Raw genomic sequence first — 17,385 nt, 5'->3', positions numbered from 1 at the left:
TTCTCTTGCTAAACGAAAGGGGTGAATGTTTTTATTTACTGTGGAGTAAGAAGTAATTTTCTAACTCTCATTTTTTTTACATTCGACGGACGCTACTTCAATGGGGGACTTTGGGAGTGGACATACACAAGATTTTATTGTGGGATCTTATTGACCAATGGGTGGACCAACCGGGGTTAAAAAAACAAAACATAAATACAGAAAATGATTTTATTCCAGATGGTCGTGTGGCCTTATTGACATGAACATGGCAGCATACTGCCGGAGCCTCCGGTCAGGGCCTCCATTTTCAGTGGCGACAGGAATCATTGGACCCCTAGTCCTCATCCTGTTCCTGCGCCAAGCTAACTGTATAATGACAGAAGCCCATGTTCGCCAATTAGACGAGTAGTATCTTGCAGTTCGCTTCAGTCTTTCATTGGCAAATTTGTAGCGGAAGTGATCGGTGATGTATCTCAGGTGATCGGCGTCGAGCCCAAACGCTTCTGTAGATTCAACGCAAATAAATGTTGCCGATGAGGCTGGAAGCCTGTCTATAAATGGGCGGCGAAGGCAATAGGAGAGGAGCTCATCCCCTAAGAAGCCTCCGGGTTCGAGCACACTTGTGGCCACCATGCCTTTGCTCAGGCTTTGGGTACGTTTTACACGTCCACGAACGATGAACATTATCCTTAATACAGGATCTCCTTCCCTGATTATCTGTACGTTTCATGAAGATATTAGAGAGCTAAAACAAATTTATACTATATATATAAAAATATATAATTATAATTATGCACCTTTTCGTCTTTAGAGAAGACAAGAGGCGTCACCCGATCACAGATGTTGTCAAGAATAAGATCATCCAAGTTGTGGAACAGAGGGACCTATCAAAATTGAACGAAAAATTAGGACTAGTTTAATTAGATTAATACAATAAAAATTTTTTATTTCCACTTTTATGGCTATCAAGTGACCCTTTCAACAGGTCGTCCTCTCATAGATTCAAACTAGGGACGTGTCTGCTCTAATACCAAATGCTATATACTGTACCTAATCAGTATGCCGGCCAAAAGATCCAGAATTGATGGAACGCAAAAAGTTAGACGTTAAACTTTATCTCATACTAGATCGGCCCAATCTAGCACCCTTATCCCAAATTAGGGCCCACCAGTAACCTGATTATTTTTAGGCAAGATGTTCAAACATTATGAGGGTCCTTTATTGCTTGGACAAGGGACCTTATGATAGGACTTGCATGTCAAATTAATGTCATTTTTGATTGAATTTGTTCTGGATCATACTTGGCAAAAGAGATGGCAATTTTTGTTACCTTCTTTATGAGGTCTAGGCAAAGATGGCGCTTAATGTCCCTTCGAAGCCCTTGGGGAAGGTCTTTGATCATTTCCATCTCATCTTCTCCTCCCATGGTTGCCCATTTTTGGCGTTCAAAATGGCGAACTCTCTGTCTCAGCCGAGATGGGAGCTGTCTCCGCCTCATCCACCATTCCATATCTCGACATCTCAGCTGCATTTTTCTCTTCTTTGCCATGACAGAATGCAAGAACACCTTGACGTTCAGCAGCAAGAGGGTCCGATCCCTCATTGTTAGACTATATATATATATGCTTTATCAAATTATCTCCAAAGTTGAATTAATTTGCATGTTCAAGAAATAATGATGTTGTTTCGTATGCTAACTCGTATTAATTAGTACATTAATGCATGTACACACCTGGATGTTCCCTATCAACAGAGTGAAGAGCATCAGTCCGCTAAGCACAGTGATTATGCTGAAAATCACTTCTAGCCAGTGACTTGTAGGCTCAAGATCGTTGCCGAAGGTGCTGTAAATGTAACCATGGCATCAAAAAACATCTTAAACTAATCTCAAGCAAAATCCTATCTCAAAATTATTCCAGGAGCGCGCATGCAGCTTAAACATCCCCAGTCGTTTTATCTTTTTTACCACTGAAACTTCACTTACTCCCGAACTATCGGCATTTTTACAATGTCGATATCCAAGTAATTTTTCACTTTTAATTTCACTCAATTTTTTGTTAAAATACGTACTCAAAATGCCCCGTGTGAAAAAAAGAAAGACAAAAAAATAAAAATAAAAATAAAAATAAAAATAAAAATAAAAATAAAGGTGAAAATGACAGTGACCCACATAATTTTCACTTTAAAAAAGGGGCCATTTAGGGCATCGACATTAAGAGGGAAAATCTGGGGGTACTGATATTGCAAAAATTAAAAGTTCGAGATTATGATCGCACAAAAACGTTGATACTTGGGGAGGTATAGGTGAAAATTTTCCTTTTTATCAGCTTTATTTTTTTTTTAATAATTAGTAATTTAACATGATATCAAAACAAAAATATTGAATTTCAACTTTATCTAAGCTTTTATAACAACAGAGTTTTCCTCTAAACTGGGTCAGAAGAACTTCTTCCAATCCAATCTATAAAAATGTCATGTGTCTTTTTACATGTAAAAAGCATACGTTTTTTTTTAATTGCAAAAATAAAGTTGAAAGAAATTTTATTAAAAATGTTACATGCATGACAATGTGACATTTTTATAGATTGGATAAGAGAAATTTCCTAGGATCTAGTTTGGAGGAAATATTTTCTCCCTTTTATAATATTAATTACCTGAGTGTCATTAAGCCCCAAAATATGGGATATAGGATCTTAACAGCCAGTGAATTGCTAGAAATGACCGGAAGAGCCCACTTGTAGATGCCATAACTGAATGGCCCATTGACATCTAAGCACAGTGGCTTTCTGACCATTGTTGAGTTACCACCACATGGATCTCCTACCATGCCTGTAGGCAACTGGAACTGGTAACAAATCTCCTCCGAGCAAGACAAGGACAGAGTACTGCAGTTTTTCCTTCCGTCACACTGTTGCCGGAGGCATGATGCCACACGCTGTATTGCAAGGACATACCAGCATCCTCCGGCTACCTGCTGACCCACAAAAGAATGATTTAGTAGGGTTCAAATTGGTAGTGTCCGTTAAAGTATTAATCGAATGATTAAATTAAACGTAAGAGAATGGTGAAGTTATATATACACAAAGGTAGATAAAATTAATTAAGTAGGCTTACGTGAGATGCAATGAGGTAGGCAATGAGATTAAGGCCAAAACCCCACCAAATGGTGCCAAAGACATAACCTGTGACTTTTTGCATTCTTCTCATCAAGGAAATGCTGTGGTAGACTTTGGGGAGGAATTGGAACAAGAAAATCAATAGAAGTATTGTCATTATCACTTTAATCTTATCTTCTCTTATCAGTTTCGGTACTACTAACCAAAATACAGCCTGCAAAATAAAGAAATGTGACAGTGTGATCAGCAAATTAATTAAAGACAATCTTGATCATCATGAGACTTGTTTGCCATCCTGTACGTACGTTGGCCTGGCATCCTTATGTTCAAGCACTGAATAATCTAAAAGCTACTCTAGTATATATATACTTCCATTGAGCTGAAAAAGCTGCTTTTGTCAAGCACTTTATAATGTACGAAAAACAGGAAGGAAACATGCAAAATCAAACGCAGACAGAGCTTGATAGTTGATATAGTTGATAGTTGAAACCCATCTCGCTGAGTCACTTTGGCCGCGACCAGACCAATCTCTTTTTTCATTGTCTATCACTCGTCTACTATATGGCCCATGAAGATGGAGGAATAATATTAGACTTGTTTGGTAAATGTATGTACATAATAAAGTAGTGGGTTATTAATTTTGAAATTAGTAAAAAATAAAATAACGATGTTATATAAAGGAATAAGAATAAAAAATATTTTAATGTTAATTGTTATTAAAAAAATATTAAAAAAAAAAATTGTAAATAGTGACCGACCACTATTCTTTCCGCTGCGGAGCTCGCCAAACAACACCAATATATCTGTGACATTTATGTCAAGCTTTTCATCATGGTGTCCTCTTCTGTCGTTTTTGGGACTCTATCATCATGCCATCGTGCCAGAACTCAACAAGGACATGACAGCAAATTAAACCAAAAAAATAATAATAAACCTCAACTTCAACATGGACTGCTGTCCTTTTATATCACAGCTAGTATAATATATATATATATATATATTCTTGAATTATAAAATAAATTATTTCGTGGTTGATATTTTATTTTATTTAACGATACATTCTGAATATACTATCACATTATTTAAAAGTTTTAAATAATATAATATTATATATACAGTTAAATAAAACAACATAAAATTTTAATCTTTTTATAATTTGGCCTAAAATATTTTTTTAGAAATTTTATTTTTCTCTATTTTTGAGTTTTTAGTGTAAGGTCAAATATTCCAGAGGTGTAAAAATGGTGTAGCAAATTCGGTTGCAAGCAAATCCCTATCATGTTTTTTTTTTTTTTTTTTTGGTGATTTTAGTTAATGGATGTGTTAGTTGCACAACATAAAAAAACATAATATTTACGCAACAAAACACATTTGTAGGACCATGCATGTGCATATGGACCCACATGCATTTGTATTGTTGTGGATCTTTATATAGTGCAAAAGATTATTTTTTTTTGTTAATCATGACTACAATTCTGACTTGTTTTCAATGAGTAGTTCAATCGGTTAGCGGACATCAGTAGTTTTCTTTTTCTAGACATGATTAAAAAAAAAAAACAAAAAAAACTCTAACGTGGTAAAAGGCACTTTTTACTGCGTACGATCGATCCTTAAACCAAAAAGTTAGCCTACCGTACTGTAACGGTCTGTAGAACTGGAACACGTGAAAATCATGATGGCAGTTTATGTAAATGTAGTTGAAAATCATGAGTAACATCGTCAAACAAACTCTGACGAGGGCATAGACCCCATTTTACTACCTAGGATCCTTAAAAGTTACTACTGCACGGAGTATCTACCAGACTGTAACTAATTAATGAATAGAACTGAAAGAGCAAGATATGATAAACGTGCCATTATCATGGCAGTTTATGTAAATGTAGGGGGAAATCACGGGTAACACTGTCATACAAATTTCAGGAGGGGATTGAAGATGAAGAGAGTGAAACGAAACTGTTAAACCTAATGGCCTTTGGCCTTCCAAGTAGTAGACATCTCATACGATGTAGCCCAAGAGTTTGAACTTTGAAATTCTTTTTTTTTTTTTTTGCAATAATTCTCTTAAATTAATCTTGTTGGATAATTCTTATAATTAAAAGGATAAAAGGCGGAAAAAGGAGGAGAAGAAGAAGAAGAAGAAGAAATGGCTGACCTGAGGCACTGGTAGAATGACGAAGGCGTCGAACCAGAAGCCCTTGAGGGAGCGCACGTAGTGGGAGGCGATGGCACGCGGGTCCCACACGAGCTTCCCGCAGCCGACCACTAGCGACTCCCTAGACACGTACGCCAGCCGGAATTGGAGCCACAGGTGGCAAAGGTGTACGGCGTCCACGCAAGTGCGGAGAACCGTCACGATGGCCGCCAATCCACCGTCCATGTAGAGACACGGGGCCCCACCCCGCCCTATGGACAGCGCGTAGAAGAACAGCGGGTCCACCGCCAGGGCCATCCCACGCGCCAGCAGGAAAGCCCGGTTCCACAGCTGCACGCGCTTGCTGCGCGGGTCAAGCACCCGCCCGAACGGCCCTGAGGGCGGGCCCCTGGCGTTCTCCTGTTTCCGGGTCGGGGTTTTGGCGTCGGGTCGGTTCCGGATGGGGGCTAGGTACGAGCCGGCCGATGCCTCCCACTCGGGCTGGTGGGCTCGGTCGCAGCTGGTGGAGTGGAACACCGGCGCGCCCACTTGGGTGCAAGCGTAGCATTCGACGGAGGTGGAAATAGGGTTGTCATCGTTGCTGTTGTTGCTGTGGCTATTGTTGTTGTCGCTGTCGCTGTTCGAGGAACTCTTGTGAATGAATAACCCGAAAACTCTGTGACCACGTTAAAACCAGCGAAGTTAGAGAATACGAGAAAGTGCAATATTATGTATATATATATATATATATATATAGATAATTAAACGCAAATTCAACGTGACCTTGATTGTATATATTATAATATAGAAAAGAAACTGATTTTTTTATGATAAAAAGAGAGAAAGGATAAGAAGAATAAGAAGAAGATGGAGGGGGGACCTTGAGAGGAAGAAGTGGAAGTTGGGCAGGGAGGGCATGGTTGGAACAGTGAAACCATGGGAGAGGAAGGAGAGGCGGGGTGGTGGAGAGAGAGAGAGAGAGAGAGAGAGAGAGAGAGAGAGTGTTTGGAAGGATGATATATAATAGAAGAGTGTCAGGTAGCACATGAAGAGGAGAGGGTGGGGGGAGAGGGGGGGTCCTGGTTTTACGAGTACGAAGAGGCAGCCGCTAAAGGAACGTGGTGGAGGTGGTGGTGGGGTTCTTTGTCCGGTGAGGCTGGGCCCACTGCCGGTCTAGTGAGTAGTGACTACTGGGGCCAAGGTAGAGTTGGACCACTAAATAGCTCTTAACTTCATTTGTAGTTTGCCGTTTTCTTCATTAAGATCGACGTGTCAACTGGCAAGAATAAGCATAAATTACATGTTCAGTCCTAAAGGTACATTTGCATCTCCTTGGTTTTTTGTTTTATTTTTCTTTTTGACATTATCAATGGAGTTTCATTCATGGATTAATTTTATTTGAAAAAATTATGCGATGGATCGATTACATTATGCATGCATGATTACAGTAAGCCCCTCAAATAGTTACCAACAAAATCATCAATCGATCATTCAATATCTTCATGGAAGAATATGTTTTCCCTTTTGCTTAGACAAGAGATAGGATTTACCCAAGCATATGACAGTAACTTTGTGTAGGGCAGTGGGCCCCCAACTCAGCCCATACATACCGGCCAGTACTGCTCGGCCCAACGAGGTGTCGAGGTCCAATCCCAACACTTTGTATTTATTTAGTTTTTTTTTTTTTTTTTTTTTTTTTTTTTAAAACTACACTTAGCACTCTCAATCTCTACTAGCCACCATTGTTTAAATGTTCTCGTAATTAACTTTCAATTTTCCATACCATTGTGGTTGCAATATCTCTCTCTATTAGCATTTTTCATTAAGTCAGACGGTAAGCACATCACGTGACGCGCTCGTGATGTGAAAATGACCAAGCTTGGCGTTTAACCCACTGCGTGGTCGTAAGTCATTTTTTTTTTCTGAATTTGTTTGCCTTTTTTTATCCTTTTTTTTTTCTTTTAATTTTTAATTTTTCTGATATTTGGCCTTCTTTTTTCGTTTTATGGATTTTTTTAAAAAAGAATTTAATGCATGAAATGTCCAATATTATCCATAGTACTACGTAATTGCATGATTTCAGCCTTTCAGCTAGCCTTTCAGGTGTCAAAAAGTGCTTGAATAATGAATTAAAAGTTAAAACTATATTATATATACTCTAAAACTAAAAAGTTGTTTTATTTTCATATATATATATATATTCATATTCGATCATATCTATGGAACTTTAATTGATTGATTTCAAAAATCAAAAGGATGTGAAAACATGAAAGAAATTGGTGTGACCAGCTACCTAACAGATCGATATCGTGTCTGTAAGTACGTACTAGATCAAGGAAATTAATTATCGTGGCTCTAAATTAAGGAAAAACATATCTAGATAGTCTTTTCAATGCGAGCTATTAATTTTATATTGCGATAGCCGGTCCTAGAGAGAAAAAAAATAAAAAAATAAAAGAGGTGTTTGAGGAGGATCGGAGGGAGGCGGTACGTTTGAGGAGGAGGGAGGCGTACGCCGTACAATGATGCTTCCCTCCTAGTCTTTTTAGGGCTGTTGAAGTTTTTTGTTTTTTCCCTTGACTTAGATCCAATAGAGTTTTTGTTCTCCTAATCCTTCTAAAGTTATGGAGCTTTGGGTCTCCTAGTCCTTTTAGGGCTATGGAACTTTGTGTTTTTATCTTGTTTTTGGTTTCTTTAGACATGCAATAAAGCTAACACGAGACGTCTCGTAGGGAAGCGGCATCTCCATCTGTGTCACCGACGAAAGTTTGGCCGAGCTTTATTCTTCTACATCTACTTTTGAGGCCAGATCAATGCTTTTCCGCCGGTTCCTATAAGACACGCGCAGTTTCTCTTCTGACATCGTCTTGTGTTGGGTGCTTTCTGTAGTTATTTTTTTCTCTATTTTTTTGAGTAGTTTTTGAAAGTCTGTTTGATAAATTTGCAGATTTTACTGTACTTTTTATGTCTTGTTTGCTAGATCAGCCATCTTTTCTTTGTTAGAAGTGCTTTTTGTTAAAGCGTGACTTAAACATCTATTCTTGATCGATGTGCAGTACCCAAGTCAGATTTTTTTGGCTTAGTGTCGATGTGCCTCTATTTACTGTATTTGTGTAGGGTGTTGATGTGTCTCTATTCATTGTATTTGCCATCGGGTCTCTTCAAATTAATACATGGTAGTTCCGATTATTTTGTTAAAAAAAAAAAAATATGAGTTATTAATTTTAATATGTATAGTTAAGTTATTAATTAAATGATGTACGAACATTATGTATTATTAAAATAACTTATCAAAATGTCAATTTCCTTAACCACCTGGCCGTCATCATTATTTTCACTTTTTCAATTTTCAATGTTGAGTAAACCTCACGCTTCACCTAAGATTAATCACAAACACACGATGACAAGATGCAATTATCATTTCACCTCTCTTCACTCTTCAACTTGCAAGCCATTCTTTGGCAACCTCTATCCACAGGGATCATCAAAATTAATTGAAATGCTGGCTTGGACAAAGCGGATGGGCGAGTAGGTCTTGGGATGATTGCATGTACGTGACGACTATAAGGGCTTGTGCTGATCGACTGTCGGCCTGTAGTATTACTCTTCAGCTTGTTGTGGAACCTATAGCCACAGAAGCAATGGCTGCTTTAATTTATATGCCACCATATTCGGTGGGGAGATGGGTATTTGTTTTTTAGGTTATATTGGAAGGGGTTGGTTTACAGATCGTGAAGGAAGCCAATTATGCTATACCCTGCTTCAATAGTTTTGGCCATTTTGTGAAAAATATCAAACTAAGTTTAAGCTCTTTGAAGACTTCTAATATTACACATGTCAAAAGGGACGCCAATCTAATTGCACATAGTTTAGCCTAGAGAGCTACTACTTATGACTTATGTCGTAGATTTTACACGAATGGAAGAGATTCCTTATGTAATATACGGTATTGTTTATAGAGAACTCAGTATCTCTGCTTCTTAGTTCATGATTTCAGTTTTTCTGAGAATTATATATATAAATGCGATTATGTTCAAAAAAAAAAAAAAAAAAATTAAATCAAGATAATTACCCTAGCTTTGCATCAAATTAAAAATGTTGTGTTAGTTTACCAGCCACGTGGTTACCATTTCCCGGGCGAATTCTGGCTTGCCATTTTTCAAAGCAATGTTTTTGCTTTGGATCCTCATGCATGTATTTGAAAATAATAAAAAATATATATATATATATATATGTAGTTAAGCTTGAGCAAATAGTGTGTTCTTTTGTCTTCAGGGAATGCTTGCGAATATATACCTATTTAATATAAATCAATTATATTATGACTGAGAATGTGAAAAGCGAATATAACACGAACATTATACAAAATTAGAGATTTGATCACATTTGTTATAATAATGTTCGAATAAAAAATACCCATGTATTGATAAACGATTTGGTACCGTCCGGTAGCATTTCTCTTTTAAAACGAAAACCAAATCATAGTTTTGTTTGGGGGAAAATTTGTCTATCTTCTTCACATGTGAACAGTCAAGACTCAAGAGTTGGAAAACATCCTCGTATGTAATCATTTTTTCCCATTCAATTAGAACAAAAAAAAAAAAAAAAGCCTCCTTCCTCCTCCGATCCCAGGCTTTTTCTGTGCATGACAGTGTGATCGATCCCAAAGTTTTGCGAGTAAGTGGTGGAAGGTTCCTACAACTCGAGAAAAAAGAAACCGTACGGCGGCAATATGTTTTTGTTAAGGCAAGAGGATCACGATTAATTAACAACAATCCAAAAAATTAAACAGTGGGAGTGGACATGTGTAATTAACTAGACGCCACAGCTAGCAAAAGGAAAATAGAGTCGGGGGTCCCAAGCTAAGGAGTAGCAATCACGGAAATTATGAACACAATCATCCAAAAACTTTTGAACATATTCCAAGATTCTCTTCCTGCGTGGGAATGCATTGTTTCATTCATCCACAATTTCACCAACACCTTTTTCCCCCAAACTCCACCTGACGGGCTGATTCGATCGATTCACTGTACGTGCATGTTTGGTATAAAGTAGGGTTCTTTTTTTAAAATCAAAAGGGAAAAAGCAAATTACAGAAGGAGATTATTAAGACATCGTTCAACTAGAAAAAAAAAAAAAAAAAAAAAAAAAAAAAAAAAAAACTAGAAATAATTTATGGTATATTAATTATTAACGCTTAAGATGTCTTTTCAATATGGGACTCAAACCTTTCATGTGAGGCTATCATCGCATTGCTACGATCCCCTCAAACAAAAAAGAAACTTTCTATCAATTTTAGCTAGGGACTCCCTCCAAGATCACTTAAAGGTGTGGGCTACGTACGTGAATTTGTCGGTGCCAGGCACCTTTATACTTAGAAGAGAATATGAAAATAGAAAAGTTGAGGAGGGAAATGGAGGCTAGGCAGTATTTAGAGGCAACAAGAATCATTTATGGGAACAACTCTGTCATGTCTCAAAAGCAAAAACGTGATGCACGGCAATGCATCTTAATTATATCAATTATTTTTTTTATTTTTATTTTAAAAAAAAAGGTTGGCTTTGAGAGATCTTAAAGTCATGAGCAAAATAATTGGTACTCAAAAGGATCAAATATTCCTCTGTTGAATCTTAAGTGGGACACTGAAAGGGAATTGCCTGTTCTTTTTACGATTTCCTACTCCGCTGAAATCTCTTCTTTATATCTGATTGCATGTTCATGACTCATGACTGCGCTCTACTCACTATGTGGAGATGCCTAATTGTGCCAATCACTTTCTCTTACGATTTGCCTTGCCTTTGATCGATTTTATTTTATTTTTATTTTTATTTTAAAAAAAAAAAAAAAAAATTCACTTTCTTCTTTCAAATTGTCATGCCTTTTGTGAACTATGATTTCTAAACTATTAAAAGTTGCAATATATGGGTGTTTGATGTTTTTTTCCCTCCTAAGGTTAGGGTTTTTGTTAACTCAAATAGCTAACAAGGAAAATATATTTCCATTGTCTTTTTACACTTACTATTTATGATTATATTGTGTTCACCCATTTCTTTTTTACATTTACTGTCTATGGTTCTTTTGTACATATGCTATCTATGACACACTAGCTTGCCTATGTAGGTAGCCATGCCACCAAAGACAAGACCAAGGTTGTCACAACTTTGTAGGATACCAGTAGCTAGGACAAATGAGACACATGATACAACTGAGACAAAGAGTCCTAGTGAACTACAAAATGAAGATGCTTATATACCAACAGTCATGCAACCTCATGATGAATCTTTGTTCCTGTTGAATGTAGATTTGTCCAATAACCCTCATTTGTTGGAGCTTCTTGGTACGTCTATCCCCTCGACATGCCAATCCATCGACACGCCAAAAGCGTGTGTGCACCCGCAAACATCCACACCCTCTTCTGATGGACATGGACAACCCTCCACTCAGTCGACTCAGTTGCAACAGCCGCAACAATTACTCCAAGGATAGGTCTACACAATTGGTACGTATCAGGTGTTATATTTTATTTTCATTTCTAGCATTCTCTTTGATTTCATTTCTAGCATTCTGCACTAATTATTTTGATGATTTATACCAAATTGCAAATAAGGACGGGGTAAGGAATGTGAGGACAGTTGGCGGTCCTTCGCAAATTTGGCAGATCCCTAACGGGGAAAGGGTAGTGATTAATTTTAATAACTCATTCCAACCAACGGGCCCAGACAATGAAAAATTCCGCAAGATTGCAGGAAAACTTGTTAGAAGTAGAAAGTTTGTAGATATTCGAACCAAAAATTTGAAGAATGTCCCACTACAAAAGAAGGAAGAAATTTGAAGCGCCCTAATGGTATGGAATATATATATATATATATATATATATATATATATATATATATATATAAAGTTTAACTTCTTATTTCTAATATGTGATTCTGTATTGCATATAGAAAAAGTTTTGCGTCGAGACTGGTAAACTGCTTAAAGATATTAAAAGGGTTGCGCGCATTCATGGATTTTGCAAAAAAAAAAAAGGAGAGACTTCAAGCATTCCGTGAAGCAATCATTGCAGATTCAACCAAGTGAATCCCTTGAGGATGTAATGGCTACGACACCAAATCTCTACCTACTCGATGCGGAAGACATTGAGTTTTGTGTTGAAATGTGGTTGACAGAGGAGGATAGAGTGAGACAAATTCACATAGTAATATTTTTTTTATACATATTTAAATTTATCTACATATTAGTGATAGATATTAATGATGTAGGTAAGGGCTGAGAGGAACAGGCAAATTCGTAGCTTGTCAAAGTTTACTCACACCTCGGGTTCAAAGAGCTACGCATGACTTGCCTATGAGAAGGTACATTATATTTTATGCAATTAAATAATGTATTTTTTTTTTCACTCTATATAGTTACATGTAATTTGGTATATGATTTAATTGTTTTTGTAGGAGTTATTGAGTGGATATGCCCCCTGGAGAAAAGAAATTTTATAGATACTCACACAAAAAAGGATGGCACCCCTATGAATGATGAGGCCGTGGAAAAAATTGTAACTTTATTCTATTGATGCAGTGTTTTAAATGAATTACCATTTACGTATATTTTTTACAGGCTTCATTAATTATTTTTTTGTTAACTTCTAATAATATGTAGGCAAAGATGAGGGAAATAGTGTCACAAGAGCCTCCAAGCGAATCAAATGTTTGTACACAGGGGCCAATTTATACCATGGGCTCCGGACGACACGTATGCACAAGTCATGGGGGCGGAATACTCGGGGCGTATACGCGGAACGAGGCTCGGGCCTACACCGAGCAGATCCAGATCATATACATCTAGGGCGTCTACATCTTCATCCAATGAAACTGAACTTCTGAGCAAGGTTAATGAATTGCAAGCTCAAATGTTGCATATGCAAACAATGCATCAGAATTAGATAAGTGAAATAGGTAGGATGCTCCAAGTTTATATGGATAGAGGTGAGAACTCAATTGGAATGCAAGATCCTGCCACAGGATCCCCACCTGTGAGGCCCAGATCATCAGTCGGTAGTCGACCGGGTATAATTGTCACATTATATACCATCCACACCATACCTATTAAGGGAAAGCACTAAATAACGTGACAGATGATGTTCTATAGGTGCACAAACTGTGATGGAAGACGATGACGCTAGTGTTGGACAACTAGGCGCATAGATAGCAAGAGAATGATCTTTGGTAAGCAAAGGTCATGCATTAATAAACTTTCTTTATTTTACACATGTGTTGCCACCACTATAATCTATTCCCTTATGCTTGCACATTGGAATTCCATCTTGTATGTTTCTTTGTAAGTGTACCGGTTTTATCAGATAATACATACTTGACTTGTCCTAATTCTTCATTTATATTCAGGCTCCATGGAAATGTATAGTGAAATGGGTATCATGATTTGGAAAACAATAACTGACATGAGGAATGTGAAATGTAATTTTGGATCTTCAAGCTCATTAATATTTTCCTTGTTTAAAGATATGGTTAATTTGGATCTTCAAGGAGATCATTTTGTCATATTTTGATTTTCATTTTTTGTATTAGCATTTATCCAACTTGAGTTATACATCGTGTTAGTTATGTTATCCTTAATGTAATTTATGTTGCTTCCATGATGGCAATGTGACTTCTACTTACATATATTGGTTATGGATAATTGGATATGTTCCCTACCGTTGGTGTTGTTCTAAATTCTTTTATTTTCTTATCTAGGGAGATGCTGACATGCAGTGGATTGGACAAAATTTGATGGAAGAAAGAATCTACCTAGTTGATATTTATTTTTGATGTTTTGTTCAAGCCTTCAAGGGTGGAGATTATATGTACTCTTAAGGATTTTGCATCATTTTGACCAGTTGTTCTTAATGTTGGATTATAATTATATGACAATTAAAATATTTCTGTTATTATCTTAATTAAGGTACTTTTCAATATATCTTTGCTTGTTTGTGGTTGACATGCAAATGCTCTAAGTAATCTTCTATATGAAAAATAATAATAATAACACAATACAGGTTATCAAACATTTTAAATAGAAATACCAAATTACGGTGGGCATTTTAAACCAAATTAGCGTCGTTTGTGTTGCGACGCATAACAAGCGTTGCCAATTAGTGACGTTTATAAGTTATACAAAGCTAACACTGTTGCGTCGTTTACTCCCTAAGCCCCGCTAAATTCGCACGCTTTTGGATGAAGCGTCGCGAATTAATTTTCTCGACTAAAGTATGGCGGCATAACACAAATGTTGCGAATTAAATGTCGCTAATTAGTTAGTGACGCTTTTAGACCATTTAACGCCGCTAATTAACAGTTTTTTTTGTAGTGATATCTCTTATACTCCAATAAAATTTATATAAATATAAATTTATTCTTAATAAAAAAATCAAACAAATTAAAAATATTTGAAAAAAGGGCAGCAGTTTCCATGGGTTTGTGTTTTCTTACTCACTTTTTTTTTTCTTCCTGTCTTTTCTTTTTCAAAAATATTTTATAAACCGAGGTATTGTGATCATTTTTGTTCATTCTGTTAGAAGTTAACAAAAAAATCATAATGGGAGGTTGAAACATCGAACACCCATATTGTAATTTTTGATAGTTTAAAAGTGATATTTTAAAAATCATGATAATTCGAGAGATTAAGTGAAATTTCTGAAATATATATATATATATATATATATATATATATATATATATATATATAACTTTTTTTCCTTATTATTTTTTGTTTTTCTTAATTATTTTACCGCTCCTAAATATGCTAACCGGATCCTCTCCATTATAAAGGATAGGAATCCCATCCCACTACTTTAATTTGAGATGTCCCATTTTATCGTAGGTGTGTCTTATGCAGCATGGAGGGCCACCATGTTTGGTTGTTGACAACTTGACGCAAGAGCTTTTGTGGTCTTAGAGAGGCTCACGAAGCAATATAATTAAGCAAGTTGCGTGCCTCGACCCCAATATGCTCCCCGGGCATTAATGATCGTCAAGTCTCACATCTTTTAATTATTATATGAAACTGAATTTTATATATAATTATAAAAAAAAAAATTAAATTGTTTGGTTTTTTTATAATTAATGATAACGTACACATATATAGTTAACACTTTTCATGTGTCGTTACAAATTACATCAGGGCCACCTAGGTGTTGGAGCAGTACTGCACGACGTACGTGGCCCAAACGAGGACATCAAGTATTTAAGAAAGAAGATTGTAACACTCCAGTCCTATATTAAAAAAATGAATAGTCCACATAGAGTGACACTCTTGAATGCTAAATTTCACGTTCTTTAAGTAAAATTGAACTTTATAATTGATTGATTATAAGAAAGTTTCAAATTGATTAGTCATTTTAAAACGATAACGATGATATAATTAGTGTTTTTTCGTTACAAACCTCATAAAAAAGAGGGGTTGCATAATCTATTTGTCCCGAACATGTAGGTTTTGCATCATGAACTATTCCGAGTTGTTGGGTGCCGTACGTAGTCGATCTACTTGGAGCTGCCCAAATTTGAACAGCAAAATTAACCAGTTGGACCACCTTGTAATATTTGCAACTTGCAAGGTCTTGAATTGACTTTCCGTTGTAAGAGACCAAAGAGAACTACGGCACTATTATTCGAATAACCCATATTCATAGGGTACGTACGCCAAATATTACGTCCTAATCATGCCAGAGAGACTACTGAAAATGTTGAATAAATACACTTAAACCACCTATAAAAATTAAAATAAACTTAAACGTAACCCACGTGATTTATTTGTGATTTCAGAAAACTGTTTTCATGTCCTCTTTATGTAGCTTCACATGGAAAATAAGTCCAAAACTAGACATGGGTGTGTTTGTGCCCTTCAGAAAAATAGTTGTTACCTTTTATTAGACAACATGAAAATTTAGAAAAATTGTAATTTTTAATTTTTGAAATAAAAAACAGATACGTACGGCCGGACGGTTAATATCAATCCTAAAACCCTATCTGCATTTGTACATGCATGTATTAGTTTTTGCTTATCGTGCTTGCACGTGTGAATAACAGATGCAAGCGGTTAATATCCGACCGCATGTACACCCCTATCGTCATGTAACGTAAAATATCTATTGTACCCCCATCAAATGTGTAAAAAATATAATTATGTCCTTAGATTTAAAAAAATAAAAAATAAATTTGATGTAGGAGTATAATAGACATTTTACGTCTAAATGCGGCGCATTCTTTGTTGAATTTAATAAAATAATAAAAGTATAATTCTCCCTTACTGTTTTTTTTTCTCACTCCCTGGATCATGCATACAGCATACGACATGTTGTACTAGGCATAAATTGCCAAAGTTGGGTAAACCAACCTTCTCCTGCCAAATGGATCATTGCAAAACGTATCCACCTAATGAATGTCTCATGCCACGTATTCTGAATTTTTTTCATTTATCGGCATCATTGCCTTGCCTACCCCTTGGTCCCGCTAAAATTTGGAATTTTGGGGGTAAATGCAATAAATGGACAAGAAAACGGTGCATATATACATGGCAGATCGACATCTGTTCTCATCTAACTCGCCTCTGCCTCACATAATATGCAAAACGACATCACTGTCTTTAATCATGTGGGCCTTTAGATAACGGTGTGGTCGTTTTCAATTTTCCGTACCCTTCATGTCCCGTACCACGTCTCCCCTCAAGTGAAGTTGAAGCAACTTGCCATCACGTAGCAATCAACCAAATTTTGGTTAGGAATGCTGGATTTGATCAATAATTGATCCGGCGAAGCCCACCGGCGCCACCGCTTTATTTGTTTACGCTCTTTTATTCTCTCTTTTGTTTTCTGTTTTCAAAACGTACGCTCGGATATTGCTGTTTTTATCTTTATGTTACACCCGAACACCTCTTGAAAAAAGGTGTAGTAAACCGAGCCGTAAGAATTTTCATATATTTTAAGGTCAAATGTCAATTTCCTCCGACTTGTTTTGGAGAAAAAAGAAAGAAAAAGCTTTATCTTAAAAGGTACGTGTACGGATTTTGAATAAAAAAGAAGCACGCCAAATTTTTGATAAGATTCGATCTTGCCTTGTTATTATCATGTGAGTGATCATATTTGTCATTTGGCAACAAGTTCAAATC

General features: G+C 36.4%; 1 protein-coding gene across 1 annotated transcript; it reads right to left on the bottom strand.

The window, feature by feature from the left end:
• Positions 1 to 196: 196 nt before the first annotated feature.
• On the bottom strand, positions 197 to 6,273 carry LOC133860946 (cyclic nucleotide-gated ion channel 2). Its single transcript, XM_062296626.1, has 8 exons — positions 6,110 to 6,273; positions 5,251 to 5,905; positions 3,097 to 3,312; positions 2,637 to 2,953; positions 1,715 to 1,826; positions 1,313 to 1,549; positions 780 to 866; positions 197 to 699 (listed from the first exon to the last, which is right to left on the bottom strand). The coding sequence occupies exons 1-8, from the start codon at positions 6,145 to 6,147 to the stop codon at positions 211 to 213; spliced, it is 2,151 nt and encodes a 716-aa protein (XP_062152610.1). The 5' UTR covers positions 6,148 to 6,273; the 3' UTR covers positions 197 to 210.
• Positions 6,274 to 17,385: the final 11,112 nt, after the last annotated feature.

Source organism: Alnus glutinosa, chromosome 2, assembly GCF_958979055.1.
Source record: "Alnus glutinosa chromosome 2, dhAlnGlut1.1, whole genome shotgun sequence".
In the NCBI taxonomy this organism is placed as follows: domain Eukaryota; kingdom Viridiplantae; phylum Streptophyta; class Magnoliopsida; order Fagales; family Betulaceae; genus Alnus; species Alnus glutinosa.
This window is presented reverse-complemented; position numbering and strand designations above follow the sequence as displayed.

Bases quoted from the DNA above. Each gene is read 5' to 3' on its own strand.
- LOC133860946 (XM_062296626.1), bottom strand. From the start codon at position 6,147: ATGCCCTCCCTGCCCAACTTCCACTTCTTCCTCTCAAG. The intron at 2,954-3,096 runs GTAAGCCTACTT...GTGGGTCAGCAG, and splicing joins CCTACCTCATTGCATCTCAC to GTAGCCGGAGGATGCTGGTA. The intron at 1,827-2,636 runs GTAATTAATATT...TTACATTTACAG, and splicing joins TGGGGCTTAATGACACTCAG to CACCTTCGGCAACGATCTTG.